The 27,400-nt window shown below is 41.7% G+C and overlaps 1 protein-coding gene across 1 annotated transcript in view; it reads right to left on the bottom strand.

Moving 5' to 3' along the window:
• Positions 1–27,400, bottom strand: part of LOC115195871 (cadherin-12-like) — a 203,963-nt gene that overhangs the window by 36,575 nt on the left and 139,988 nt on the right. The window contains exons 5-6 of the mRNA XM_029756192.1: positions 20,684–20,851; positions 13,452–13,639 (exon numbers count right to left, since the gene is read on the bottom strand). Coding sequence (XP_029612052.1) covers positions 13,452–13,639; positions 20,684–20,851 — 356 coding nt within the window. The remainder of the gene's footprint in view (positions 1–13,451; positions 13,640–20,683; positions 20,852–27,400) is intronic.

Genomic DNA, 27,400 nt, shown 5'->3' with positions numbered 1-27,400 from the left:
CATACACACACAACACACACACACACACCCACACACACACACACACACACACACACACACACACACACACACACACACACACACACACACACACACACACTACACTACACTACACTACACTACACTGCCTGCACTACACTGCAATGCATAGCTCAGCTGAAATACAGGCACAGGTGGAGGGAGGTTGAGAGGAGAGGTGGGCAGCAGAAGGTCTACAGTAGGCCTCATTAGACACACTCTCACTGGAGACCTGGAGCGATATGGCACTCCATCTCCACATATGCAGCACAAATACACAAACACCAATAACGCGAGCATGCACGGACACACACGCATGCGTGTACACTTATACACATGCACGAATATACGTGCGCACACAAATTCAAGGTTCTGCAGTTATACTCAAATCTTTCCAAATTTTTAGAAAGAGAACATTATTGACTCTTGCTAAAATTGAATTACGGTAGCTATCCCCAAGCCTGTAAAATTGTTTTATTGCTTGAACTTTTCCTTTGTCCTGTAACATTTTTATCAAGTCCTGTCCACAGTGTTATTTTTCAAGGTCAGGAACTTTGGCTTGTAGACGTTGTTGTAAAGTATAGTGTGCCAAGCAGTGAATTAAATTAAGATATTGTAACAGTAGAGTCAAAATGAGAATGAGGTTAGAGGAGGTAAACGCACTCTCGGCCAGCCACAGTTTTCTACTGCTATATGGAATTGTTTTAAGAAGATCATACCAAGCATCATTTTGCTATTTGATTTTTAATCATAAAAAATATATATACTGCTCAAAAATAAAGGAAACACTTAAACAACACATCCTAGATCTGAATGAAAGAAATAATCTTATTAAATACTTTTTTCTTTACATAGTTGAATGTGCTGAGAACAAAATCACACAAAAAAATCAATGGAAATCCAATTTATCAACCCATGGAGGTCTGGATTTGGAGTCACACTCAAAATTAAAGTGGAAAACCACACTACAGGCTGATCCAACTTTGATGTAATGTCCTTAAAACAAGTCAAAATGAGGCTCAATAGTGTGTGTGGCCTCCACGTGCCTGTATGACCTCCCTACAACGCCTGGGCATGCTCCTGATGAGGTGGCGGATGGTCCCCTGAGGGATCTCCTCCCAGACCTGGACTAAAGCATCCGCCAACTCCTGGACAGTCTGTGGTGCAACGTGGCGTTGGTGGATGGAGCGAGACATGATGTCCCAGATGTGCTCAATTGGATTCAGGTCTGGGGAACGGGCGGGCCAGTCCATAGCATCAATGCCTTCCTCTTGCATGAACTGCTGACACTCCAGCCACATGAGGTCTAGCATTGTCTTGCATTAGGAGGAACCCAGGGCCAACCGCACCAGCATATGGTCTCACAAGGGGTCTGAGGATCTCATCTCGGTACCTAATGGCAGTCAGGCTACCACTGGCGAGCACATGGAGGGCTGTGCGGCCCCCCAAAGAAATGCCACCCCACACCATGACTGACCCACCGCCAAACCGGTCATGCTGGAGAATGTTGCATGCAGCAGAACGTTCTCCACGGCGTCTCCAGACTCTGTCACGTCTGTCACGTGCTCAGTGTGAACCTGCTTTCATCTGTGAAGAGCACAGGGCGCCAGTGGCGAATTTGCCAATCTTGGTGTTCTCTGGCAAATGCCAAACGTCCTGCACGGTGTTGGGCGGTAAGCACAACCCCCACCTGTGGACGTCGGGCCCTCATACCACCCTCATGGAGTCTGTTTCTGACCGTTTGAGCAGACACATGCACATTTGTGGCCTGCTGGAGGTCATTTTGCAGGGCTCTGGCAGTGCTTCTCCTGCTCCTCCTTGCACAAAGGCGGCGGTAGCGGTCCTGCTGCTGGGTTGTTGCCCTCCTACGGCCTCCTCCACGTCTCTTGATGTACTGGCCTGTCTCCTGGTAGCGCCTCCATGCTCTGGACACTACGCTGACAGACAAAAGTTTGGACACACCTACTCATTCAAGGGTTTTTATTTATTTTTACTATTTTCTACACTGTTGAAAAATTGTGAAGACATGAAAGCTATAAAATACCACATATGGAATCATGTAGTAACCAAAAAAAGTGTTAAACAAATTAAAATATGTTATATTTGAGATTCTTCAAAGTAGCCACACCTTGCCTTGATGACAGCTTTGCACACTCTTGGCATTTTCTCAACCAGTTTCATGAGTTAGTCGCCTGTGCCTTGTTAAAAGTGTGCCTTGTTAAAAGTTAAATAAGCTTGAACAAATCAGTTGTGTTGTGACACGGTAGGGGTGCTATACAGAAGATAGCCATATTTGGTAAAAAATACCAAGTCCATATTATGGCAAGTACAGCTCAAATAAGCAAAGAGAAACAACAGTCCATCATTACTTTAAGACATTAAGGTCAGTCAAGTGAAATAAAAAAAAAACATCAAGCACCATGATGAAACTGGCCCTCATGAGGACTGCCACAGAAAAGGAAGACCAAGAGTTACCTCTGCTGCAGAGGATAAGTTCGTTAGAGTTAACTGCACCTCATATTGCAGCCCAAATAAACGCTTCACATATTTCAAGTAACAGACACATCTCAAATGCAACTGTTCAGTGGAGACTGTGTGAATCAGGCCTTCATGGTCGAATTGCTGCAAAGAAACCACTTTTTTATTTTTTTTTACCTTTTAACCTTTAACCTAACTAGGCAAGTCAGTTAAAAACTAATTCTTATTTTACAATGACAGCCTACCTTGGCCAAACCCTCCCCTAACCTAGACGATGCTGGACCAATTGTGCGTCGCCCTATGGGACTACTACAGGACACCAATAAGAATAAGAGACTTGCTTGGGCTTAGAAATAGGAGCAATGGACATTAGACCGGTGGAAATCTGTCCTTTGGTCTGATGAGTCAAAATATTAGGAGTAGGCAGAGTTGGTGAATAGATGATCTCCGCATGTGTGGTTCCCACCGTGAAGCATGGAGGAGGAGGTTTGATGGTGTGGGGGTGCTTTACTAGTGACACTGTCTGTGATTTATTTAGAATTCAAAGCACACTTATGCATTATGGCTACCACAGCATTCTACAGAAATACGTCATCCCATCTGGTTTGCACTTAGAGGGGCTATAATTTGTTTTTCAACAGGACAATGGCCCAACACACTTCCAGGCTGTGTAAGGGCTATTTGACTAAGAAGGAGAGTGATTGAGTGCTGCATTAGATGACCTGGCCTCCACAATCACCCAACCTCAACCCAGATGAGATGGTTTGGGATGAGTTGGACCACAGAGTGAAGGAAAAGCAGCCAACAAGTGCTCAGCATATGTGGGAACTCCTTCAAGACGGTTGGAAAAGCATTCCAGGTGAAGCTGGTTGAGAGAATGCCAAGAGTGTGCAAAGCTGTCATCAAGGCAAAGGAAGAATCTAAAATCCAAACTTTTGACTTGTACTGTATATATAACAAAATTATACGATGAAACATTTTATTTGGACTTACTGTTATTAGCCTGTACAAACACGTTGAATAACAGATTCACTGCATGGAACAACAGATAGTCAAAAAAATCTAAAGTAGGGACTGGTGAACTTCACAAAATAGATGGCATCATGACGGAGGAAAATTATATGGATATATTGAAGCAACATCTCAAGACATCAGTCAGGAAGTTAAAGCTTGGTCGCAAATGGGTCTTCCAAATGGACAATGACCCCAAGCATACTTCAAGGTATTGGAGTGGCCATCACAAAGCCCTGACCTCAATCCTATAGAAAATGTGTGGGCAGAACTGATAAAGCTTGTTTAAAAAGTAACAATATTTTTGCGATTATTTCATTTTTAAATAACAGAAAGTGAGCAGTTGTAATCTGAATAAAGGGGGAAAAAACATTCTTGAACTTGGGGTGAGACATTCTTACTATTTTACTAGAGAACCATTTTGGATTTAAGTATAACTTTTTTATGACTGATGCCTCTTGTGAGAGGTCTAATGCTTTAATATTTCGTCATTTCTGCACTGCAAATTCATATTCGTTATATAAATAGGCCCTTTTAATTTTGTCTGGCTTGCCATTCCAAATAAAATGGAATATTTTTTGTTCATTTAATTTAAAAAGAGACATCTGTTACAAAACACCAAAACGTGTAATGACTTTTGACGATTGTTATTAGGCCTACACTGTAGCCTGCAATAATGCGTCTTGCTTACAAATTTATATTTTTTGTAATGTTAAAAGTTGGGAGACCTGAAAAGGGGCTGAAATACGGGACGCAAATACAGCTGTGTCTGTCCTGAGCTGATCGGCGCAGGAAACTGTAGGGACCCAGTTAAAACAATGTTGCAATTTCGCTAGCAGGCTGAACCCAGTCAATACAGCAAATTTGCTAGCAAAAGCTAAAGAAAGACAGAGAGGCAGATAGGCGGAGTGGAGAAATTAATACAATGTGATTAAAAGAACCTGAACCAACTGTCACCGGTTTAATCCATGACAGAGTGTTTGGGGAGTTCGTTTTGTTTGGAATAATAGTTTATTTTCATATTTAACGCTGTATCACTACAACAATGCATTTAATAAAAATTGGTTAAACTATAGCTCCTGCATTTAAGGAAGCTCATGTCTCATTTTGGGAGATTGAGGGGGGGTCTCCCCCATAATTCACACACTGCTCTCACCTCCCTCTCTAGAACATGCCTCATGTATCCATGTCCATTTTCAGCTTTCCACATTCCTGGAGTGTTTCATAATGATAGGAATTGGTATGCAAGTTATTCTACGGTATTCTATGTTGCATCCCAAATGGCACACTATTCCCTCTGGGGTGCATGCACTGTTTGGACCAGAGCTCCATGGACCCTTGTATAGGAGGGTGCCATTTGAGACACAACCACAGAGAACGGTCTCTCTTCTCAACAGGGGAATGTGTAAAGAGGACAGACAGACAGACAGACTTCCTCTCATGTCAGTGTTACTGCTCTTCAGCATCACAACAGAGCACACTTTGAATTCTAGACGCGCTGGCCTAGCCCTTTGATATGTAAATGTGCACCTTCGTTGCACTGGCGGTGATACTGAATGAAGGAAACCCAAGGTTTTTCTATTGAACACTATTTATGATCCAAGGGGACTTTGTTAATTTTGAATTAATCAAGGCACCGTTGTCATAATCATTTAGGTAAACAAGCTTTGAAAATATGTTTTTAGTCCATGATAAAAATATGAATTTATAACACAGTACAAGGGACAACATTTGTTATACCAGCACTTAAAAAAACACCAGTACATACAGCATATTGTAAACTGTCAAATGCACTTTTTTTAATCTGTATTTATGGCTTTAACTTGGGGGCTGCTTTTGGCTTCTTATTCTGATCTACCTCCCTAAGTGCGTGAACGTGTTTTATGGAGGCATTTCTCAGCCTAGCTACTCCCTGGTGCTTTGTTTTGGAAGCAGAAGCAGGATGATACATTTTTAATAGGTTCTCCATTTGTTTGTTTTGAGTTCAATATTAAAATAACTGATCTTTCAACAACCCCCATTTTTTCCCTCTGTCTCCCTTTCTTCCTCCCTCCATTTTCCTCCTTCCTTCCTTCCCTCCCTCCCTCCCTCCCTCCCTCCCTCCCTCCCTCCCTCCCTCCCTCCTCCTCCCCCCACCCCTCTAACCATCTTACAGTATGCTAACACCTTGAGGTAAATACAGTATAAACCAGTTTTTCCACCAGACAAACAAACAACAAAACAAGCCGGAAGATGAAAGCAGGTATAAAATAGATCAATCCTTCCTGATAAATATTTCATTAGAGGCTGAGTCATAAATCCCATTTAGTATTATGTATGTACAATGTCACTCATGAATCATTAACTTCCCTTGTCTTCACATGACTTCATCCCGGTGAGAGAAAATCAAAGCCAAGCAGGGCAGTCAACACATCACAACACAATATTTAATTCCACTCACGTGCATTGTAGTGATTTTCATAAACAACAACAGAGGAAGGCAAAGGAAGTAGGGTATTTTCTGACTGCAGATCAGTGAAGACATTGTGTATAGTAAATGGCTCAGTGGTTGAGGGCCGGTCCAATAGCTCTGTTTGGAGCTACAGTATGGGGATGATTTTCACAGGGTCATCTCAACCCTGTGAAAATCACCCCCATACTGTAGCTCCAAACAGAGCTATTGGACCGGCCCTCAACCACTGAGCCATTTACTATACACAATGGCTTCACTGATCTGCAGTCAGCTCGACAAAGTTCTACCCATCATGGGGATGTCCAACTAGCATTAGCCCTCCATCTCCCCCCATGACATCATCGGTCAATTGAGCATGGAACACAATGAGGGGACCATCAGCATCATCTACGTCCCGGGAGAGTGCTGCATTGAATTTGGTGGCCTCACTGCGGAGATAGAGAAGAGCATGCTCACTTTATTGTCCTCCATCAGTCACACTGTTCAGTGTCCTTGACTCTCTCACTGCTCTGCCCCCCACACCGCTCTCTCAATTTAGTGTCTGTCTGAGACTGACTCCCTTTATAGTACACTGCTATTAACCACGACCCATAGGGCTCTGGTCAAAAGTAGTGCGTTGTATCAGGAATAGTGTGCCATTTGGGAAGCAGACATGTGGTGCTGGTCTGAGAGACCTGCAAGCCAGCTTGTAGCCTAACAGAAGTCCTGCCTAGCTGTCCACACTGCAGCGAGCTGAGCCTATAGTAGAGTGGAGTGACTCCTCACACTAGATACCTGGCACTCTAATAGGACAGGGTTTAGCCGCGAGATGAGCCCTGGCACACAGCTCTAATCTATTACCCCCCCACATCCACACGCCTCCAGGCCACCAGAGAGAAACCACAACTCCATCCTGAGTGGCTCTTAGTCCTCTTTATTTACCTTTTTAAATCTCTTTCTCTTCCTCTCTCTTTTCTCATAGAATTATTTCTATATACCTCTCTCTCTTTATTTGACTTTCCTTTCCCTCTCTTTGATACAAAAAACTAAAACACCACACACACACACACGTGTACACACACATACATGTGTATACACACACACACACACACACACACACACACACACACACACACACTTTCAAAGCGTGATGGTGTTTGTCTGCGTTGGGCCACCTGTTAATCCTGCTGATCTGTGGCATCGTCTTTGCCTTCCTCCTCCTCTTCCTCCATGGGTGCCTTGCACACCAGGGCCCAAAATAACTCCACTAACGTCCTAGTATAATATCCAGCTGAAACCACAGCTGTTTGTTGTAAGACTGTTTTCTCCATTTCAGCACGGTATGTGCTCTATCTAATAGGGTTACACTGTATCCAGACAGGAAGACTGCATTCAAATGAACAGAATAAATGCAAATTAGATGTTCATAACTTTGGAGTTTAGTTCATTTTGTACTTTCAAAGGACTTTAATCTTCATTAAATAAATATTGAAATGCTCACTGGAAACCATTGATTCTTAAGTGCCCAATGGGTGGCACTGTGTCCACTTATATCTAATACTTCCACTTACTTCAGCTTTTGTTTGACAAGCAGAAATCCAGGCTCAAACTTTTCACTCCTCCACTGAAGACGTTGCAGCTGTCTTTGCACTTAGCTCTCCTCAAACATCATCTGACCATTACCTTTTTCAGAGCCCAGTAATAACTCATCAGGACCAAAGAAGCGGTAATGGTTTAGAGGCTCTCCGATGATTTAATGTTCATACAGCCCACTAATGGAATTTGTGATAGAGAAATGAGACTGCTGACAGTGTCTGGCTTTGGCAAAATTAAGTGTTTAATTGATGACTACAGACTGGGATGAAAAGGTCCACTCGACTAGCTGAATACTGACAATGGTTCTGACTTTGAAAAGTAAAATTGTTAGAGAGGCAAGTTGGGGAGGAATAATTTCAGTTTGTCCTTCAATACTGCTGTTTGACTGTTCATTTTGGTTTGTGTTTTGTGATTGGAAATTGGGTTCCTTTTTTTATTGCATTGTAGCTAAATGCATCTCTCTTTGGTGCCGTAATGTTATTGTTATATTGTACATTTTGAATCTGTGATAATATTAAAGGAGATAAACTAGCACCTCACATTTTTTGTGACTATGGACACTACCGTATTTATCTGCTCCAAATATAAATCACATACAGTGCCTTTTAAAGTATTCATCCCCATTGGCGTTTTTCCTATTTAGTTGCATTACAACCAGTAATTTAAATGGAATTTTATTTGGATTTCACGTAATGGACATACACAAAATAGTCCAAATTGGTGAAGTGAAATGAAAAGAATAACATGTTTAAAAAAATGTAAAAATGGTGCGTGCATATGTATTCACCTCACCCCCTTTGCTATCAAGCCCCGAAATAAGATCTGGTGCAACCAATTACCTTCAGAAGTCACATAATTAGTTAAATAAAGACCACCTGTGTGCAATCTAAGTCTCACATGATCTGTCACATGATCTCAGTATATATACACCTGTTCTGAAAGGCCTTAGAGTCTGCAACTCCACTTAGCAAGGGGCACCACCAAGCAAGCGGCACCATGAAGACCAAGGAGCTCTCCAAACAGGTCATGGACAAAGTTGTGGAGAAGTGCAGATCAGGGTTGGGTTATAAAAAAATATCAGAAACTTTGAACATCCAATGGAGCACCATTAAATCCATGAAAATGGCACCACAACAAACCTGCCAAGAGAAGGCCGCCCACCAAAACTCACAGACCAGGCAAGGAGGGCATTAATCAGAGGCACCAAAGATAACCCTGAAGGAGCTGCAAAGTTCTGTTCGTAGGACCACTTTAAGCCGTACACTCTACAGAGCTGGGCTTTACTGAAGAGTGGCCAGAAAAAAAGCCATTGCTTAAAGAAAAAATAAGCAAACACATTTGGTGTTCGCCAAAAGGCATGTGGCAGACTCCCCAAACATATGGAAGAAGATACTCTGCTTTTTGGCCATGAAGGAAACCGCTATGTCTGGCGCAAACCCAACACCTCTCATTACCCCGAGAACAGCATCCCCACAGTGAAGCATGGTGGTGGCAGCATCATGATGTGGAGATGTTTTTCATCGCCAGGGACTGGGAAATTGGTCAGAATTGAAGGAATGATGGATGGCGCTAAATACAGGGAAATTCTTGAGGGAAACCTGTTTCAGCCTTCCAGAGATTTGAGACTGGGACGGAGGTTCACCTTCCAGCAAGACAATGACCCTAAGCATACTGCTAAAGCAACACTCGAGTGGTTTAAGGGGAAAAATGTAAATGTCTTGGAATGGCCTAGTCAAAGCCCAGACCTCAATCCAATTGAGAATATGTGGTATGACTTAAAGATTGATGTACAACAGCGGAACCCATCCAACTTGAAGAAGCTGAATAAGTTTTGGCTTGAAGAATGGGAGAAAATCCCAGTGGCTAGATGTGCCAAGCTTATAGTGACATACCCCAAGAGACTTGCAGCTGTAATTCATGCAAAAGGTGGGTCTACAAAGTATTGACTTTGGGGGCGTGAATAGTTATGCACACTCAAGTTCAGTTTTTCTGTCTTATTTCTTGTTTGTTTCACAATAAAAAATATTTTGCATCTTCAAAGTAGTAGGCATGTTGTGTAAATCAAATGATACAAACCACTCCAAAATCAATTTTAATTCCAGGTTGTAAGGCAACAAAATAGGAAAAATGCCAAGGGGGTGAATACTGTCGCAAGCCACTGTACAGTATGTCACACATTGCTTCTCATTGAGCTTTACTGGCTTGGTATTCGTCACATCATACTGTACTTCTGGTTGGCACGCAGGATAAAGAGTCTTTCTCAATGGTGAGACAAAATTAATCCTGTACAGTATTTAAATGGGTCCCCTGGACAGGAACCAACAAGGGTTATGCCAAACATTTTGCCACTAAACAATATCATTACTTTAGGCTTAGTACATATCAGCAGCCCAGTCATTTTTTAAAGGAAGACTAGAGGAAGCGATTAAACACACAAGCAGACAAATGCACCACAAACACATTTATTCTGACTAAAAGCCTCTTACAAGCACAAGCCCAGGATCTACTGTATGGGAAATGAGTTATTTCTCCCTCTGTTGTTCATTCTCAGTTTGGGCAAGTGTGTAACTTTGTTTGTATGTGTGCATGTGCGTGCGTGTGTCACTGCATGTGTGTGTGATTGTGCTCATGCATATTCAGGCAAGTGTGTGTGTCTCTCAGCATGTGCGTGTGCATGCCTCCCTTGGTAGGACTGAGGATTCCTCTACAGTGACCTCTGTTTATTGTCTCTGGTAATCTTTTCTTCTGCAAAGGGGATGACTAACCCCCAATGTGTACATCCCCATCCCTCCAAGCCTCGCTCTGCATGTTTCTGTATGGGCAGACTGGGCACCAGATGATTATCCCCTGAAGCCATTACCAAGCCTGATCCTCTTATCATTCAACAAACCTGAGTAGGGGTCTGCCAAACTGTGTGCAGAGCTGCTGCTGCTTCCTCCTGCCCTCTCCCCCTCTCACCACTGATGCTCAACGCAGGGGCGAGGAGAGAGGAAAGAGATAAAGAGAGCGGGATAGAGAGAGAGAGAGAGAAAGAGAGGGAGTAGATAGAGAGAAAGACAGAGAGAGAGCAAGAGAGAGAGAGGAAGAGATTGAAATAGGGGCCTGTTTGCACACACCACTCTAGAGACGGGCAGCGATCCATTCTGAGACTGTCTGTAGGTGGCTCAGCATTCTGAGAACACGGTCAAGAACTCATAATGACTCCATCTCCAACCGCCTACCTTTTCCCGTTTGACACCCCTCTACTCATACCCCACTGCGTCCTAGACATGGGTCGAAGAACATGTTGTTTAGAAAACTACACTGTGGGGGGATCCAGTGTGAGTGGCTCAAAGATCTTCCCCATGGACAAAGGCTTTGGGCAGTCACCTCCCAGCGAGGGGAATACATCACACTGTTCCATTGTTGTGATGGCACCATATCAAACACAGGAGGTAAAAAACTATAAAGGAGTGAAAGGATTGAAAGGCATCCCTGGCCCATCCATCTGCAGTATTTACGATGTAAACAAATAAATGTCCTCATTTACATCATAATCATAATCTGGGCCTGTCTTCTTTTCTAATCCATTGTTCACAACTGGAGAAGGTCAGATTTGATGATCTATAGCTATGATCCACTCGTAAGCAGATCATATGTATAAACACACACAAACGTACATACATACAAGCACACAAGCATACGCACAGCCAAGCACACATGGCACAGAATCCAAATATGTATTCTCTTCAGCCATATTTTCCTGCATAGTTCTAAGGATAAAAGGAGTACACGTACATTTGAATATGTGGGAGGATGGACTTTTTTTTTGTTCAACCAGAGAAACAATTGAAGAATGTATGATTCCCCAAAGTATCATATTCAGTCACTTTTTCATACATCCCCTGAAAGGCACAGAAACAGAACAGAAGAACCAATTAATGATACAATTTTGTCATGTCTGCACCGGTTTAGCTACTTTTATGCTTTTGGACTTGATTAAAAAAATCTGTATTTTTGGATATATTGTCCTTCAAACTATTTGCCTCAAAAGGTGCATTTTCACATTTATACATAAACAACCACTATTGTGCTACAAGGGAAATTCCTCTGAAATACAACAACAAGAGAGCTTCTGTGAATATGCACAGTGCTCAAATAAGAGCTTTGCCTGAAAATGGAGCAACTGCACATTTTAGTTCTTGAAAGCACCTGGTTGGGTGGCGTTGACGAATCTTGTTATATTTAACTCTGACACAAAGGTAGAAGATTTATGTAATTATTCTCTCTTTCGCTCATTCATGCATCATACTTTTTTAATCAAGGGAGGGAAACCATCTTTCCAGGAAAAACCTAAATAATCTATCTGAGCCATTAATATCCAACACCTGTCTTGAAAAGTAATGGATGCATCCCTATGTGACACCCTATTCCCCATAGGGCTCTGCTCAAAAGTAGTGTGATGTGTACGGAATAGAGTGCCATTTGGAACTCTATTCCGATGTCTACTTCTGACATTCATCTTTTTCTCCTTTGCATTTTGAAGATCCTCAAACATGTCGGCGTTGTATTATGCAAAGTTATCTTTTCTCTGGCAGTTTTATTCTGTTTCCCGTGTTATACTTCTCACCGCGCTGCCAACAAATAGCATTTAAAATCACTACTGGGGTTTTAACTGCCTCAAACACCACCACCTAAAACTTGCCTGGGGGGAACTCAAGAGTACTGTGCGTAGGGAATGCATGTGAGTCAGTGTGAGTGGGAAGTGGGAACATGTGCAGAAATTGATGGCTCTAAGCAAGTTCTTGTTTGTTTTGACGGGGGCTAATATAAGCCTAGTCAATGTGTACAAAAGTAAAATCAGGTTCAGTATCCAAAAGGTATTTGCCTATTCTGGCAAGTCAACATGCCTTGAGCATATTTATCCATTTTGCAAAGTGACCATATGACATTTTAAATTAATATTTCCATGGCAGGTTGAGAATATATATATATATATATAGCAGTGGCACTTAAGATTTCATCTCAGAGCAACTGTCCTTACAGTAATGGACAACACCAAAGCAATAAACTACCAGCAAATACTATAAACATGAATTTGTGAGTCTGTTTCCCAAATGGCACCATATCCCATATAGAATAAACTATTTTTAATCAGGGCCCATAGGGCTCTGGTTAAAATGTGTGTACTATATAAGGATTAGGGTGCCATTTCAGACAGAATAGGCTACACATTCGTCTGTAAAAAAATAAAATAAACAAGCTAGTCATATAGGTTCCATTTACCAATCCAGACTAATGGGCATATATGTTTTAGATTTAATTCACAGCAACAACAAAACAACTTAACAATAATGGTACTATATGAACTTGTTAGCCAAACACCTGGTACCATTTCTACAAAGCTTGAAATGACTAGTCAGCAGTATTGCTGACCTCATGAAAACATATGAGATCCTTAATCCAGTATATTGTCCTTAACAATGTCCTAATAAAGGCATTATGTGGATAGACTGTATAGCCAATCCCCTAGAGCAGGGGTCTCCAACCCTCTTCCTGGAGAGCTATCATCCTGTAGGTTTTCACTCCAACCCTTCTCTAGCACATCTGATTCTAATAATTAGCAGGTTGATATGCTTAACCAGGTTAGTTACAACTGGGGTTGGAGCGAAAACCTACTGGATGGCAGCTCTCCAGGAACAGGGTTGGAGACCCCTGCCCTAGAGGACTGATACTAAAAAGCTTATACAACTGAAGCAGTGGAGGCTGGTGAGGGGAGGACAGCTCATAATAATAGCTGGAATGGAATGAATGGAACGGTATCGATATGGAAAATTGTGTGTATGACATTGTTCCAATCATTCCGTTTCAGCCATTACTACTGTATGAGCCCGTACTCCAATTTAAAGTGCATCCAGATACTGATGAAGACGCTTACCCTTTTGAGAATGATGATTCCTTCCTGATTGTGTTCACTGGTGATGATGTCAAACATGTTGTCTCCATCCCCCGGTACGACGTTGTACTCTACCTCTGCGTTCTTCCCGATGTCCAAGTCATGAGCTTTGATCCTTCCCACAGCAAAACCCACCGCAGAGGACTCAGGGACTCTCAGGTGAAAGAAACCTTAAAGACAAAAACAATAAATAGATTAATCTAGACTAGTTCATTTTCAACTTCTGGCATTGTATTGGGCTTTTTTTCAGTGTGTCCCGAAATGGTTTGGAAGCGAGCAACAGGGCAACTGCATATGCTAATAGGCATTGTCATTATTTGTGCAATGCAGCAAGAGAGAGAGAGAGAGTGAGAGAAAGAGAGATAGAGAGAAAGATTAAGAGAAACTTAGAAAGAGAGAGGTACCATAGATAGAGAGAGAGAGGTACTGTAGAGAGAGAGAATGAGAGAGAGAGAGTAGACAGACAGACAGCAGCAGTAATAAATATCAAAACACACAAGTAAAAATAAGAAATAAGAACACGAGAAAGTAAGAAGCTATATACAGGGTAAGTTGGCAGACATATCAGTGTGGATGACGGATCACCACCTCAAGCTGAACATCGGCAAGACGGAGCTGCTCTTCCTCCCGGGGAAGGACTGCCCGTTCCATGATCTCGCCATCACGGTTGACAACTCCCTTGTGTCCTCCTCCCAGAGTGCTAAGAACCTTGGCGTGATCCTGGACAACACCCTGTCGTTCTCCACTAACATCAAGGCGGTGACCCGATCCTGTAGGTTCATGCTCTACAACATTCGCAGAGTACGACCCTGCCTCACACAGGAAGCGACGCAGGTCCTAATCCAGGCACTTGTCATCTCCCGTCTGGATTACTGCAACTCGCTGTTGGCTGGGCTCCCTGCCTGTGCCATTAAACCCCTACAACTCATCCAGAACGCCGCAGCCCGTCTGGTGTTCAACCTTCCCAAGTTCTCTCACGTCACCCCGCTCCTCCGCTCTCTCCACTGGCTTCCAGTTGAAGCTCGCATCCGCTACAAGACCATGGTGCTTGCCTACAGAGCTGTGAGGGGAACGGCACCTCCATACCTTCAGGCTCTGATCAGGCCCTACACCCAAACAAGGGCACTGCGTTCATCCACCTCTGGCCTGCTGGCCCCCCTACCTCTGAGGAAGCACGGTTCCCGCTCAGCCCAGTCCAAACTGTTCGCTGCTTTGGCACCCCAATGATGGAACAAGCTCCCTCACGACGCCAGGACAGCGGAGTCAATCACCACCTTCCGGAGACACCTGAAAACCCACCTCTTTGAGGAATACCTGGGATAGAATAAAGTAATCCTTCTAACCCCCCCCTTAAAAGATTTAGATGCACTATTGTAAAGTGGTTGTTCCACTGGATATCATAAGGTGAATGCACCAATTTGTAAGTCGCTCTGGATAAGAGCGTCTGCTAAATGACTTAAATGTAAATGTAAATGTAAGTTACAATATCATATTCACAATGTGCAGGGATATTGGAGTGAAAGAGGTAGATACAGTGCATTCGGAAAATCTTTAGATCCCTTGACTTTTTCCACATTTTGTTATGTTTCAGCCTTATAAAAATATACAGTGGCTTGCGAAAGTATTCACCCCCTTGGCATTTTTCCTATTTTGTTGTCTTACAACCTGGAATTAAAATAGGTTTTTTGGGTGTTTGTATCATTTGATTTACACAACATGCCTACCACTTTGAAGATGCAAAATATTTTTTATTGTGAAACAAATAAGAAATAAGACAAAAAACTGAAAACTTGAGTGTGCATAACTATTTACCCCCCCAAACTCAATACTTTGTAGAGCCACCTTTTGCAGCAATTACAGCTGCAAGTCTCTTGGGGTATGTCTCTATAAGCTTGGCACATCAAGCCACTGGGATTTTTGCCCATTCTTCAAGGCAAAACTGCTCCAGCTCCTTCAAGTTGGATGGGTTCCGCTGGTGTACGGCAATCTTTAAGTCATACCACAGATTCTCAATTGGATTGAGGTCTGGGCTTTGACTAGGCCATTCCAAGACATTTCAATGTTTCCCCTTAAAACTTTTTAGTGACGGGGGCAGTATTCGGAAATTCGGATGAATGACGTGCCCAAAGTAAACTGCCTGTTACTCAGGCCCAGAAGCTAGGATATGCATATAATTGGTAGATTTGGATAGAAACCACTCTACAATTTCCAGAACTGTTGAAATAATGTCTGTGAGTATAACAGAACTGATATGGCAGGCAAAAACCTGAGGAAAATCCATCCAGGAAGTGGGATTATTTTGATGTGGGTGGTTTCAATTGAATGCATATTGAGTATCTAATGGGTTAGGACCCAGATTGCAGTTCCTATGGCTTCCACTAGATGTCAACAGTCTTTAGACATTGTTTCAGGCTTGTTTTCTGAAAAATTAAGAAGAATGAGATCTTTCTGTCAGGGGACTGGGGAAGCATGCAGTGCATTTCTTTCTATTGAATATGCTATTGTCCGGTTGAAATGTTAACGATTATTAGACAATTGACAACCTGAGGATTAATTATAAACATCGTTTGACATGTTTTGCCGAAATATACTGGTACTATTAGGATGTATTTGTCTGCATGTTTTGAACGCCTTTGAGCCAGTGGATTACTGAACAAAACGCACCAACAAAATTGAGTTTTTGGGATATAAAGAGGGACTTTATCTTCAAAGGTAAGTGATTAATTTTATCACTATTTCTGACATTCGTGACTCCTCTACTTGGTTGGAAAATGTTTGTACGCTTTTGTAAGTGAGTGCTGTCCTCAGATAATAGCATGGTATGCTTTCGCCGTAAAGCCTTCATGAAATCTGACAAAGCAGCTGGAATAACAAGAAGTTAATCTTTAAACCGATGTATAACACTTGTATTTTTATGAATGTTTATTATGACTATTTCTGTATTTTGAATTTGGTGCTCTGCAATTTCACCGAATGTTGTCGAGGCAGAGGTTAAGCCTCTCGAGTGTTGCTTTAGCAGTATGCTTAGGGTCATTATCCTGCTGGAAGGTGAACCTCCGTCCCAGTCGTAAATCTCCTGAAGACTGAAACAGGTTTCCCTCAATAATTTCCCTGTATTTAGTGCCATCCATCATTCCTTCAATTCTGACAAGTTTCCCAGTCCCTGTCGATGAAAAACATCTCCACAGCATGATGCTGCCACCACCATGCTTCACTGTGGGGATGGCGTTCTCGGGGTGATGAGAGGTGTTGGGTTTGCACCAGACATAGCGGTTCCCTTGATGGCCAAAAAGCTCAATTTTAGTCTCATCTGACCAGAGTACCTTCTTCCATATGTTTGGGGAGTCTCCCACATGCCTTTTGGCAAACACCAAACATGTTTGCTTATTTTTCTGGCCACTCTTCCATAAAGCCCAGCTCTGTGGAATGTATGGCTTAAAGTGGTCCTATGGACAGATATTCCAGTCTCTGCTGTGGAGCTTTGTTGCTCCTTCAGGGTTATCTTTGGTCTCTTTGTTGCCTCTCTGATTAATGCCCTCCTTGCCTGGTCCGTGAGTTTTGATGGGCGGCCCTCTCTTGGAAGGTTTGTTGTGGTTCCATATTCTTAACATTTTTTAATAATGGATTTAATGGTGCTCTGTGTAATGTTCAAAGTTTCGGATATTTTTATATAACCCAACCCTGATCTGTACTTCTCCACAACTTTGTTCCTGACCTGTTTGGAGAGCTCCTTGCTCTTCATGGTGCCGCTTGCTTGGTGGTGCCCCTTGCTTAGTGGTGTTACAGACTCCGGGGCTTTTCAGAACAGGTGTATTTATATACTGAGATCATTGACAGATCACGTGAGACTTAGATTGCACACAGGTGGTCTTTATTTAACTAATTATGTGAGTTCTGAATGTAATTGGTTGCACCAGATCTTATTTAGGAGCTTCGTAGCAAAGGGGGTGAATCAATAGAAATGCAAACACACAAACTGAGTGTGGGGATGGTGGAAGAACATCACAGGGTCATATTTGAATATTTCCACGCACCGCTTTCTGTTCTTTTTTATTTTTTTATTTTTGGCATTGTATTGTTTTTGATTATCAATTTACACACAATACCCCATAATGACAAAGCAAAATCTGTTTTTTAGAAAGTATTCAGACCCTTTACTTAGTACTTTCTTGAAGAACTTTTGGAAGCGATCACAGCCTTGAGTATTCTTGGGTATAACGCTACAAGCTTGGCACACCTGTATTTGGGGAATTTCTCCCATTCTTATCTGCAGATCCTCTCATGCTCTGTCAGGTTGGATGGGGAGCGCTGTAGCTAATTTCCGGTCTCTCCAGAGATGTTCGATCGGGTTCAAGTCTGGGCTCTGGCTGGGACACTCAAGAACATTCAGGGACTTGTCCCGAAGCCAGTCCTGTTGTGTGCTTAGGGTTGTTGTCCTGTTGGAAGGTGAGCCTTCACCCCAGTCTGAGCGCTCTGGAGCAGGTAATAAAGGATCTCGGTGTACTTTGCTCTGTTCATCTTTCCCTCGATCCTGACTAAACACATCCCCACAGCATGATGCAGCCCCCAACATGCTTCACCCAAGGGATTGTGCCAGGTTTCCTCCAGTCCTTTAGATGACATTCCTCAGAGCGGGCTGTCATGTGCCTTTTAAAATCCAAGCGGGCTTCCGTCTGGCCACTTTACCATGTATGCCTGATCAGTGGAGTGCTGTAGAGATGGTTGTAATCTGAAAGGTTCTCCCATCTCCACAGAAGAACTCGGGAGCTCTGTCAGAGTGACCATCGGGTTCTTGGTCACCTCCCTGACGAAGGCCCTTCTCCCCCAATTGCTCAGTTTAGCTGGGCGGCGAGCTCTAGGAAGAGTCTTGGTGGTTCCAAACTTCTTCCATTGAAGAATGATGGAGACCACCGTGTTGTTAGGAACTTTCAATGCTGCAGATTTTTTTGGGTACCGTTCCCCAGATATGTGTCTCGACACAATCCTGTCTCGGAGCTCTACGGATAATTCCTTCGACCTCATGGCTTGGATTTTGCTCTAAAATGCACTGTCAACTCTCGAACCTTATATAGACAGATACAGTTGAAGTTGGAAGTTTACATACACCTTAGCCAAATACATTTAAACTCAGTTTTTCACAATTCCTGATATTTAATCCTAGTAACAATTCCCTGTCTTAGGTCAGTTAGGATCACCACTTTATTTTAAGAATGTGAAATGTCAGAATAATAGTGGAGAGAATGATACCTGTGGATGTATTTCAAGGCCTACCTTCAAACTCAGTGCCTCCTTGCTTGACATCATGGGAAAATGAAAAGAAATCAGCCAAGGTCTCAGAAAAAGTCTGGTTCATCCTTGGGAGCAATTTTCAAACACCTGAAGGTACCACGCTCATCTGTACAAGCAATAGTATGCAAGTAAAAACACCATGGGACCACGCAGCCGTCATTCCACTCAGGAAGAAGACGCGTTCTGTCTCCTAGAGATGAACGCACTTTGGTGCGAAAAGTGCAAATCAATCCCAGAACAACAACAAAGGACCTTGTGAAGATGCAGGAGGAAACAGGTACAAAAGTATCTATATCCACAGTATAACGAGTCCTATATAAACATAACCTGAAAGGCCGCTCAGCAACGAAGAAGCCACTGCCACAAAAAAGCCAGACTACGGTTTGCAACTGCACATGGGGACAAAAATTTTTCTTTTTGGAGAAATATCCTCTGGTCTGATGAAACAAAAATATAACTGTTTGGCCATAATGACTATCGTTATGTTTGGAGGTAAAAGGAGGAGACTTGCAAGCCGAAAACAACATTCCAACTGTGAAGCACGGGAGTGGCAGCATCATGTTGTGGGGGTGCTTAGCTGCCAGAGGGACTGGTGCACTTCACAAAATAGATGGCATCGTGAGGAAGGAACATTATGTGGATATATTGAATCAACATCTCAAGACATCAGTCAGGAAGTTAAAGCTTGGTCGCAAATGGGTCTTCCAAATGGACAATGACCCGAAGCATACTTCCAAAGTTGTGGAAAAATGGCTTAAGGACAACAAAATCAAGGTATTGGAGTGGCCATGACAAAGTCCTGACCTCAATCCCATAGAAAATGTGTGGGCAGAACTGAAAAAGTGTGTGCGAGCAAGGAGGCCTACAAACCTGACTCAGTTACACCAGCTCTGTCAGGAGGAATTGGCCAAAATTCACCCAACTTATTGTGGGAAGCTTGTGGGAGGCTACCTGAAACGTTTGACACATGTTAAACAATTTAAAGGCAATGCTACCAAATACTAATTGAGTGTATGTAAACTTCTGACCCACTGGGAATGTGATGAAAGAAATAAAAGCTGAATTAAATCATTCTCTCCACTATTATTCTGACATTTCACATTAAAATAAAGTGGTGATCCTAACTGACCTAAGACAGGGAATTGTTACTAGTATTAAATGTCAGGAATTGTGAAAGACTGAGTTTAAATGTATTTGGCTAAGGTGTATGTAAACTTCTGACTTCAACTCTATGTATGTATGTATGTATGTATGTATGTATGTATGTATGTATGTATGTATGTATGTATGTATGTATGTATGTATGTATGTATGTATGTATTTATGCATGTTGTTCAAACATGCTGACTTTAGATTTTCATAGATCAATAAATGAATAAAAATTCAAAATAACACAATCTGCATGTTTGGCCTGCCTCCAGTTTCTTGTGCACTGATTAACAATTTAATTTAAATGATTTGTTTGGAATCTTAAAGTATATACTTAATTACAGAAATGTTATTACAGGCATCAGCTCCCATGCTGACTCTGTCTTGAGTTAAACAGCACTGCAACTGAAAACAGAGAAATTCCCTTTAAATAATGGAGAACTAATTAATGGAAGGTACATTTCTAAGTATGTTTAATTGGATGTGGCAAGGTACTGAGCTATAAAATAAATAACATATAGTGAAGAAATATAAAGAACATAGCAATATGTCCTTTGGGTATCAGCATTATAATCAATTATTCAATCATGATATGAAACGGCAATAATAAAACCGATATTATGAATATGAAACCGAAATGTAAAAATGTAAAGCAAACTTCATACACACAACAGCAGCAACAAAATAACAAAGAGTTCCCTCCCTCCCTCCATTGAGTGGTGTGTGCAAACAGGACCCTATTTGAATCTCTTCCTCTCTCTCTCTCTCTCTCTTACTTTTGGAGAACCTTGGTGGGTTGTCGTTGACGTCGCTGAGGGTAATGTTGATGGTGGTGGTCCCGGCCAGACCTCCCAGCTGACCTCCCATGTCCTTGGCCTGGATAAGCACCTGGTACTGCTCCTTCACCTCGCGGTCCATGTTCGGCAAGGCCGTCCTTATTATACCTAACGACAACATGGTATCATCAGAACATGTCAAAATGGCTGATATCTAGGCATTTTACTTGTATGTCACATAAGCTGTGCAGTTTAAATAGGGGATAGGTGGAGACATTATAATAGAGATGTGACAAGGTGAGTGTTAAGGCGCTGCTGCTCGATGCCCCCTTTTTTCTGCTAGAGGGTTCAAATGTACAAATGACCTAGGTAGTAGCACCCCCCTTAGAAAGAGCCTACACTTAGAGGTGCATTAATGTACCTGAAGTCAAGGTGTGAATTAAGGGGGAGCCAGGGGTGCTCAGCTCCCTTGAATGAGAGGTTAGCTCCCCTAAATGCACCAAAAGTCAAACTTTGGGGGAGAGGGGGTCATTCTAAATATAGCTATTTTAACCATTCACTGTTTTCTTAAAATAGTGGTAAATATGTTTTACAGTGGTAAATATTAAAATTTAACAAACACCCCCACCTCTCTGTCATGGTTCAACTATTTATTTCTATGTGGCGGCGCTATCCACACAGAAGTGCTGAATTTCGGCCTCAGCTGAGCTCCTTTATGCATATATTTTCCTTCGTACTTGTCACGTCCTGACCAGTAAAGGGGCTGTTTGTTATTGTAGTTTGGTCAGGGCGTGGCAGGGGGTGTTTGTTTAGGGTGTTTCGGGGTTGTTTGGGTTATGTTCTATGTTAGTGCATTTCTATGTTATTTTCTAGTTGGTCTATTTCTATGTGGTGTTTATTGGGTTGACCTTCAATTGGAGGCAGCTGCTTCTCGTTGCCTCTGATTGAAGGTCCTATTTATAGGGGTGTTTGTTCTATGGGGGTTTGTGGGTAGTTATTTCCTGGTTTTGTGTTTGCTGCACCTGACGGGACTGTTTGGGGTCGTTTGTTTTTGTATACGTGTTTATTTTGTTTTCCTTCTTCAAATAAAAAAGAAGATGAGTATACATTTTCCCGCTGCGTTTTGGTCCACTCCTTACGACAATCGTGACAGTACTTCCTAATTTCCGTAATTTGTTTGCCATGCATCTGTAATAAAAATAGCTTATGCCTTTATTCCGATGCATTCGATTTATCCGTTGATTAATTATTTTTGCTTTTGTCAGTCAGCTGAATAGAGCGCTAATTGCTTTGTTTTTCAGGTGTTCTCCATGCCATCCGTGGCCAGAAGTAGTTTAATCTGCTTTATTATTTTCTATCGATATTTGTTTTCTTTCCTGGATATCACTAGACACCAATGTGCATCCAATCCATCCAACAAGTAGGCTATACGTTAATAACAGTAGGCCTGTTTTTATTTTTTTTATTTCACCTTTATTTAACCAGGTAGGCCAGTTGAGAAGAAGTTCTCATTTACAACTGCGACCTGGCCAAGATAAAGTAAGGCAGTGCGACACAAACAACAACACAGAGTTACACATGGACTAAACAAACATACAGTCAATAACACAATAGAAAAAAGGTCTATATACAGTGTGTGCAAATGGCGTGAGGAGGTAAGGCAATCAATAGGCCATAGTGGCAAAGTAATTACAATTTAGCAAATTAACACTGGAGTGATAGCTGTGCAGATGATGATGTGCAAGTAAAGATACTGGTGTGCAAAAGAGCAAAAAAGTAAATAAAAACAATATGGGGATGAGGTAGGTAGATTGGATGGGCTATTTAGAGATGGGCTGTGTACAGCTGCAGCGATCGGTTAGCTGCTAGGATAGCTGATGTTTAAAGTTAAAGTTATTGAGGGAGATATAAGTCTCCAACTTCTGTGATTTTTGTAATTCGTTCCAGTAATTGGCAGCAGAGAACTGGAAGGAAAGGTGGCCAAAGTAGGTGTTGGCTTTGGGGTTGACCAGTGAGATATATCTGCTGGGTGTTGTTATCATAACCAGTGAGCTGAGATAAGGCGGAGCTTTACCTAGCAAAGACGTATAGATGACCTGGAACCAGTGGGTCTGGCGACGAATATGTAGCAAGGGCCAGCCGACGAGAGCATACAGGTCGCAGTGGTGGGTGGTGTATGGGGCTTTGGTGACAAAACGGATTGCACTGTGATAGACTGACTATAAGGTGACTCTTTCTGTTAAAAGAGGTTAACTTTCGGTTATAATCATTCAATTTTGCAATGGCATAGGCCTACATTATTTTGGATTTGTGTGCCCATGAGAACTGCTTTCACAGCAAAATGTTTTACGTAGGCATAGTTACACTTACAGTGCATTTTTCAAGATCTCAAAGATCCATGGTTCATACCGGGTTTAAGTTAAATATTCAAATTAAATTGTTAAATGCTTAATAATTACAAATAACACTGTCGTAAATGTCATTAATGTAAGGAAAGAAAGGTAGTGTTTTATGTCACATGATCTGTGAGGACTCCAAGCATTAACTTGTGAATATGGACAACTCACGAGCTAGGGTGTGAAACATGTTTTGATTCAACTCATGTACTGTATTATATTGAATGTAGGCTACCTGTTCTGCATGTGTTCATGTGTGAAAAATTGTCTCGGTTGAGAGGACAGGCTACCGGCAGTGGTGTAGGCCTAGTGGAGGGTAAATGCAAGTAAACGCTGTTAACCCACCTTTTTTAGAAAAATGCATTAAAAGTATAGGGAGCATTACTTTTTTCACTTTAACCTGCAATCAGAGTTTACCCACCTATTTTTTTACCACTACATCACTGGCTACCGGTAGGCCTATTTGAAGTTCATGGTAATACACATTGTAGCCTGGTCTAGTAAGTTCACCATGTGTGTTAGGGTGACCATCCAATTTTTTTCCAGGACAGATTCAGCCCCATTTCAGGTGTCCCGACTTTTCAGTCTACAAAAAAGGTCAATTCGTCAGCAAGACGCATCAATGAATGTAGGCCTAATCAATGGCAATCGCTGAATGTCATTATGCACACTTTCTGGTGTTTTATAAACAGATGTCTATTTCCATTCATCAAATGGCGTGAGTGTACATGCAGTTTAGTTGATGGAATAATTTTGGAGTGGACGAACATGCACAGGTAGCCTACTTTGTGAAGTGATTTGTTTGGCTATCAGATTAAAATATATGACTGGTCATGTTCATGACACATTAAAAGGTAATTAATTTTTATCCTTTAAATGACATAAGTTCATGCACTTAATAGAACCCCCCCAAATGTCATGGTGTAATTCGCACTCTGATGAGATAGATAGAAATAGAGGTTTTCACCAAGTGGAGACACTTGACATTCAATACTGAACTTAGTGAGGCTTTGAGGGACCCTGAGATCAGAGCAAATATACAGCAGAGTAATGGCCAGGTCAGATTGGAAGATGTCAGCGTGATAGAAGATATGTAAAGGGGGCAAGATGTACATTGACTTTTCTTGTATTCCCCCATCACTCACATGAAAGGACAGATGTCACATTTGATCCTAAAATCCTGTGTTCTGCGTGTGCAACAATCAAAGGATGTTGTTTTTTGACAATCTTCTCATGTTTTTTGGATACAGGCTCTAGCAGGGAGGGAGGATGCTGTGAAGTGTATGGTGATTTAGGCATGTGATTCCTTCCCCCTCTTTTCTTTTCCCTCTCTCCTTCTTGTTTGTTCGGCTGCATTGATGTATGTTCGGCTGTAGAGGCAGGCTCAGCATGGCAAACATTTGTTTTAACAGTTTTTTCGCCATCAGATTGGAAATACAGTCACAGTGTGTGTTCTGTATACTCTCCAGGGTGGAAAGGCATGATCTGTGATAGATTCTCCTTATTCCCTTTCTCCCTGTGATATCACATTGGAAATGGTTAACGTGATCCATTTCCTTTTCTTCCCCCCCCTCTTCTTTTTTTTGCCCATTTGGAACTGTGTTATCATTGTGGACATTGTGCTAAAGGTTCTAATTTTTTCCATGGTAATCTCTGTTTGAGCATTAAAAGATAATCTGCTCTATGTTGTATCAGTGTAAAAAATACCATCTATTGCATTTTAACCATGGTATAGTATCTGTTTCGTTCCACGTGCAGAATACAGTTACTGGAATTATTTTTAGGTGTGCTTGTTGAAAGCAACAACTACTGAAATTCAACATACTTGTTATTATTAGATGTGCTTGCTGAAAGCGTTTAAGGGTCTACCGCTCTGGCTCAGCCAAATGCATCATGGGAAGAAGGCCAATGAGACGTCCCATGGTCCTTTGGAGCAATGGACTCTGGAGGGAAGTGCAGTCTTCATGTCATGGGTGTCAAACAAAGGATCTCCTTAAATCTAACAGGGTCAACAGTTTGACCTGGACATTTTTTTTATAACCCATTGCATCATTTGCTCAGAGCTCAGATTTAAAAAGCCAAGTGGCATATGAGGAGAAATAAGGAGAGTGTCAGTATTTGCTGTTGATCGGGAGTTTGAGAGAGCTGGTAGTAAACCATGAACTCTTCAGCCCGCCAGTTCCACACCATTATGCCTGCATTAACATTCTGAAGTGGCTCATGGGACTGCAGGGACACTGTCTCTCTTCACACTCCAGCTAACTTCCTTGGCAACCACGGCGATAGACACACACACACAAAAACAGACTTTCACACCACAGAACCACTTATCTGATTGAGTATCGCTGCAGGCCCTAAGGATTTCCAATATCAGGGGATAAGAATATGGCCATGTGAAACTGAGAGCAGAAATATGTCTATGTTCACTCAGAAGAGACAAACAATGACTAATAATAATCGGTTTCCATCTTGTTCCGACTGAGGGCGAGAGGAATCGAGAGGACAGAGGGAGGACAGAAAACAGCTGCAGCCCAGCTGTGTTAACCTTTGACTGCTATAGTAAAGTAAACATTTTCACAAAAAAACAAAAAACTTTTAATGAACCCGGCTGCATTGCATCACTCTAAACCTCGCTGCTATAAAACTCTCACTGTTTATAATGCCCCTCACCAAAACTTTCTGACTGGGATGCAGCTATTTTTCAGCGAAAAGCCTGAACTCTAAGACCAATAATGATATATTTTTCTTGAGAATTCTTTAAAAAGTATTTTATTACATACAGTAGTTCTTTGTTCCACCAGGAGTGGGATAAAAACATCTCGAACGCATCCCCACCCCCTGCTTATCGGATGTTGAACAGTAAACCAGTTCTTCTGAAACAACAAAGAGAGAACTTTTGAGAAAGAGAGCACTCCAGAGCAAAGTATTGGAAGAAGCACAAGTGCCATTCTTTAAAAGACTTGACCTGGCCCCCGGTCGTTTCAGTTTATGAAACCAATATGAATGTGGACCACATCAGTGTGCTGAAGTGTCTGCCTCCCATGGGGCAATCCTTTCTGATTCCTTTACCAACAAAAAAATCTGCTATTTTGGAGAAGGGGCGTTAAAAGCGGGAGATTCAAAAACTTTTTGCACAATAACAGATAGTTCAACCAAGACTCTTGAGGATACTGTTTTTCTCCAGTGACATACATACATTTTCTTTCAAATGATTTCAGATTAAAATACATAATTCAAAATCTAAATTATAACACAGACAATTTGACTTTTTGACACATTAATAGAAGTAGAAACTGTATCGAACAGTAGACTACAGCAAATACATATGGGTTAGAGTGTTGTAGGGCTCTTGACACTTAGCTATCTATTATAAGACTGATGCTCGCTGGCCCCAGTTGGCCCCTGGACACGCATGATGGGCAGGGTCAAAGAGGTGCTGATCCATTGACACTGGCATAGATCCAGACCCACTATCATTATGTTTGCAGTCACTACCACTACTATTTCACACCATAAATCCTTCAAGACAAGCAAGCACACACATTTTCTTCAGGAAATGCCCTTTTCTAGGTTAAATTTACATTTTACCAGAGGACAAAGCTGTGAGCACTGCACACATGTAATTAATTATATGACTATACTAGCTACAGAATTTAACTGCTGCCATATACTAACTGGCCTAAACCCAATTTCCTACTATTGAGGTGTGTGAAATGTAATTTGTAGGCGCTATTATTGATTGTTTTTCCTGCTTTAGCAAAGAAGTATAGCAATTGTAGAGAACTTTATCAGTCCACAGTAAAGAAATAGAAGTTATAACGTGTCACTGTTTCTAATCCATTGCCCTGTAATCACATCAAGATATTTTGCTCATTTGTTTATTCGGATCGATAATGTGTAATTAAGTTGAAAACAACACCTTGCCCATACTAATGTTAAAAAACATCTGCCCGCCTATTAGACTTTCACAGCTACAAAACTTGGCATTCTTCTTTTAACACGTGTTGTGTCTTTAGTATCATTAAAGGTGAAGACTGTTATTTTATCTAATAAATTCTCTGTAATAATTATTACGTGATTAAACTAATCATGTAACTGTAATTAACTAGGAACTCGGGGCACCACGGAAAATCTACAGATTACAAAGTTATATTTTTCAGAATAGAACTCCTCAGATATTTTAATATCTGATCAATTAGTCTTCTATTAACTAATTATTCTTTACCTTACGTCAGTCTCATTCCAAACGGCGTAAATTGTTGGTTATCTGCACGAACCCAGCCTAAACTATGAATCATTGTCACGTCCTGACCAGTATAAG

Source organism: Salmo trutta, chromosome 6 (assembly GCF_901001165.1).
Source record: "Salmo trutta chromosome 6, fSalTru1.1, whole genome shotgun sequence".
Lineage (NCBI taxonomy): Eukaryota > Metazoa > Chordata > Actinopteri > Salmoniformes > Salmonidae > Salmo > Salmo trutta.
The sequence above is the reverse complement of the archived record's forward strand: the minus strand, read 5'-3'. Positions and strand labels throughout refer to the sequence as shown.